General features: G+C 43.1%; 1 protein-coding gene across 1 annotated transcript; it reads right to left on the bottom strand.

Annotated features, from left to right (window-relative positions):
- Window positions 1–1,292: 1,292 nt before the first annotated feature.
- LOC147892874 (peroxidase 5-like) lies at window positions 1,293–3,136 on the bottom strand. The gene is made up of 6 exons (XM_087386805.1): window positions 3,037–3,136; window positions 2,802–2,911; window positions 2,434–2,571; window positions 2,117–2,305; window positions 1,815–1,980; window positions 1,293–1,724 (listed from the first exon to the last, which is right to left on the bottom strand). Exons 1-6 carry the CDS (start codon window positions 3,134–3,136, stop codon window positions 1,309–1,311), a joined length of 1,119 nt encoding a protein of 372 aa, XP_087242931.1. The 3' UTR covers window positions 1,293–1,308.
- Between the last annotated feature and the right edge of the window lie 620 nt (window positions 3,137–3,756).

The following is a 3,756-nucleotide window of genomic DNA, read 5'->3' as shown; positions in this document are numbered from 1 at the left end:
CCTTAGTCCTCACTATATTTTTTATGTCCCTTTTTAATGGCTCCTAAGTAGTCCTAATTCCATGTTCCCAACAAGAGATAGTAGCAGGCTAAGAAATGTCAAAGGCAAGCCTTTGCACACTTGTCATATGCACTTGAAGATATTTTATACTAGGGTGTGCATTAAACCACAAGAGTGTGGCTTTATCTTACCCAAAATCACACCTTAACAACACTTGTTTATTATTAGAGTGTGCAAGGGAGGGGAAAGTCTAGATACCAATTCTAACTGACTTGAGTGCCCAACTCCTCAGTCAATAAAACCTATATGCAAGATTAGGTCTACCTTGAACTAGCAGCTTTACCTTGGCCAAAATCACACCTTAATAGCATTGGTTGTGACTACACAATGCCCAGACATAGTAAAATTCTACTTACCAATTGTACTAATTCTAGTGGACTTGAAGGCTAGCCTTGAGTCGTATAGGACCTACCATGTTTGGCTTCCCTTTTGATGGTTCCGATTTGTTAAGTTTTACCAATTTGGTCAAGGATTCATCCTAATAACGGAGAAAGGCAAGATGGTGACTCATCATTGACATCAGACGGGTTAGTAGGTGTGTTTGGCAATGGAGATGAGTGTTGTAGATGAGAGTGCTCGATGGCACCCTAGATGATGGGTACATACAAAGACAAAGATGAGTAAACGAGTTAAAGGATAATCTAAATATAATGTCAAGAAAATAAAGGAACTTGCACTTGTGAGACAAAGAAGATAGAGCATTGAAAAGGAGATGAATTAGTTGTGTCACATGTTGAGAATGTCTCCTATACAATAATTGCTAGAGATTTGGCTCTCAAGATTAAGGAGATCTTGCTGGATTTGTTAGCAAGGAGCAATATGAGACATCTTTGAAAATATCTTGAATGTTAATTTGGCCCTAGATTACGCACTCCAAAAGAGGAACCATTTTTTATTTATTCGTTTAGACCTTGATAAGGTGTATGATAGCATTAGATGGGTTTTTTAGTGATAAGGTGTTGGAGAAAGTGGGTTTTGGGTTTTGGCGGTGAAAGTGTTGCCTCATCAGCTTTGCATTATGTGGCACAACATTCTAGGATTCAAATATTGCCATAGTTATTATTATTAGTAAAACGTAATCATTTTCTAGGCGGAAAATTTTTTAAAGAAGAAGAAGAAGAAGACAAAAAAGGAGGGAAGATGACAAACGCCTTATAGTAAAATCTAAGACTCATGTAAATGAAGTCCTAACTCTTAGGATATGGATGATGCACATTTTGAAGGCTAATTATTTACTTTCATGTGAGCTCAAATTACATTCACATGGTGGCAGTTGTTTCTAACCTCTCCAACGTCTCCTATTTTCACTTCAATCATGCTCATCTTGACCATCGCGTCTGCGAATTTGGAGAACCAAGACAACCCTACATCGGCGTTGCTTTCAATCATTTCTGAGGTTTCCGCATCCAAAAAGAGGGACTGATCAGACTGCAGCAAGCCCAGGCCTCTCTTCAGGTTGACATAATAAGAGTTATCGAATGAGTGTGGCGTAACTGCATCAAGGTTCACTGCTGGGTCCGGCATCGTATTCGGAAGAGGGCAAATAGATTTCAGTTTCTCTACGAAGTGCTGATTCATGGTTGGATCCACCCTACTAACGTTGCTAAAGTTGTACAACCTATACTTGAAGGATAAACAGTGCGCAACTCCAATGGTGTGAGCTCCTGCACAAAAAAGCCAGTGTCTTTGGATGCGGTACCAACAAACAGACCACACTTTGGAGCTATTGATGTGCCCAGATTGATAAACTTTACCTGATAATGTAGTCATCTCATCCTGGGATAGCCCTTTGGCAGCAAAGCTCTGAATTAGTTGCTTTACGTTGAAGAATGGCGCTGGTAAATTCGTCAGTGCTTGTACTGCTTTGGAAATGGTACCATCTTTACGCCCTGCAGGAACTTGCCAGAACGGTCCTCCGAGCTGTTTATTGGGTCATTATACATGTATTGCTCAGACATAGATAACCGCAAATTTAGTAGCTGAGCACAAAAGTACGAGCACTTCGCATTCTGATCAGATAAGAAGAGACTAGACTCAATAGAGCTTGTCGAATTACCAGGGAGACACTATCACGAGCTGCAAAGGCTAGGATATCAGCACATGAGACTGCATTTGGACAGAGAGCTTCTAGTTGCGCCTTTGCTAAGTCAATAACTTCAAAGCCACGGAGACTGCGGTTAGGGATAGCGTCTTTCTCTGCTTGGTTGTTCATTGTAGAGTCAAGGAGCACAGAACCATCGCATCCCTGTTCAAAATTTCGATGGATATATCGTCGGCCGAGAGCCACAAATAATTAATAAAGCTGGCTGAATTCTACCGGCGCATAGCAAAATCAAGAAATTATTTTGAACAGCAAGGAGTTGTGACACTCACCTGAACAAAGCAGTCATGGAAATGCATGCGAAGCAGCCCTGCGCCGATACTTTTGTCGTGAGAGATCGCTTTACTCACAACGCGGCGCACAACGAGCTCCGCTCTCGGACAACGGCTATCGTAATATCCTACTTGTAGCTGAGGATGAACCAAGCGAAACCAAAAGCAAAGATACAGCAATAGAAAGCACAGATCAACACCTCTCATCTTCATATGCTGTCTGAAAGAACTATGATTGTTCTACAGGTAACGAATGATCTTCACTGGTCTTTTTTACAGGCCAGGAAGAATCATCTTCGTGTACACTAGAAACGATCTTGGTCTTTTCTACAGATCAAGAATCAATTTTCTTATTAGCCTATTCTTACATCTCTAAGTTCTATCTTGGGCTCGTCTGCGTCCCTTATTACTACATTGATGGAGGTCAAGATTGTCTTCCACACAGCTATAAGCGAAGCCTTGCGCGTGCTGCAATTGTCTGAACTCACTCATGTATTGCTGGGCATACTTGTGAGTGCGATGATAATGCTTCCAGGCGAGATGATAGAGGTAACTGAGTTGGGATGTGATACAATGATATCATCTCTTAAACCAGGTAATCACCGCCCGCAGTACTGCACGAGAAATCCAGGCGCCGAGCCAGTACCGAAGCCCGACTGGCTGCAGCCAGCTTTGATGCTATTTTCTGTACGCCGATTTGCATTTTCTGTAGATAAGAGAGAGCATGTGGGTGGATGAGACGCGGTTTCCGCCCAATTCCGAGTGAAGAACAGGGAAAGGAGCGCGCACTGCTGATCGATTTGCCAATGTTGCCTATCATCATTCAAAAGTGCCGTACCGGTTGGCAATTTTATTGCTTCCCTTGGCTGCCACCCCGCCCCGCTTACCCTTACTGGTTACTATCAACTACCACACTCATCAGAGTCACCACCGTCCCTTTGCCCGCGATCAGTCACACACCAGCCTGCTGTCTGTCACACACCCCGTTGCTATCACCGCATCGACGTGCCCTCTGATCAACAGCCTCTAGTCTGCAATTAGAAATCACTCTTCGTAACAATTGTAATTTAGCTTGAACTATGTTGCGTCAATAATCGCAATAAGCACGGTTGTTTTAGATAAAACCTGAACGTCGCTATGAGAAGCATTCAATCAGTCACCGCACCTGCACGCAATTGCAGTTTGCTGTTAGATACGCAGCTCCTCCATGTTCGTATCCCTTCAACTGCACTCCCTAGTCCTCCGGCACATGTCTGCCAGAGGTTGCATTCCATTATTTTTGTTGCCTATCGGATGCTATCGGAGTTACGGGCACATGGCTGC

This window comes from Dipteris shenzhenensis, chromosome 16, assembly GCF_047967505.1.
Source record: "Dipteris shenzhenensis isolate YYH24624 ecotype China chromosome 16, Dip_SZ_1.0, whole genome shotgun sequence".
In the NCBI taxonomy this organism is placed as follows: Eukaryota; Viridiplantae; Streptophyta; class Polypodiopsida; order Gleicheniales; family Dipteridaceae; genus Dipteris; species Dipteris shenzhenensis.
This window is presented reverse-complemented; position numbering and strand designations above follow the sequence as displayed.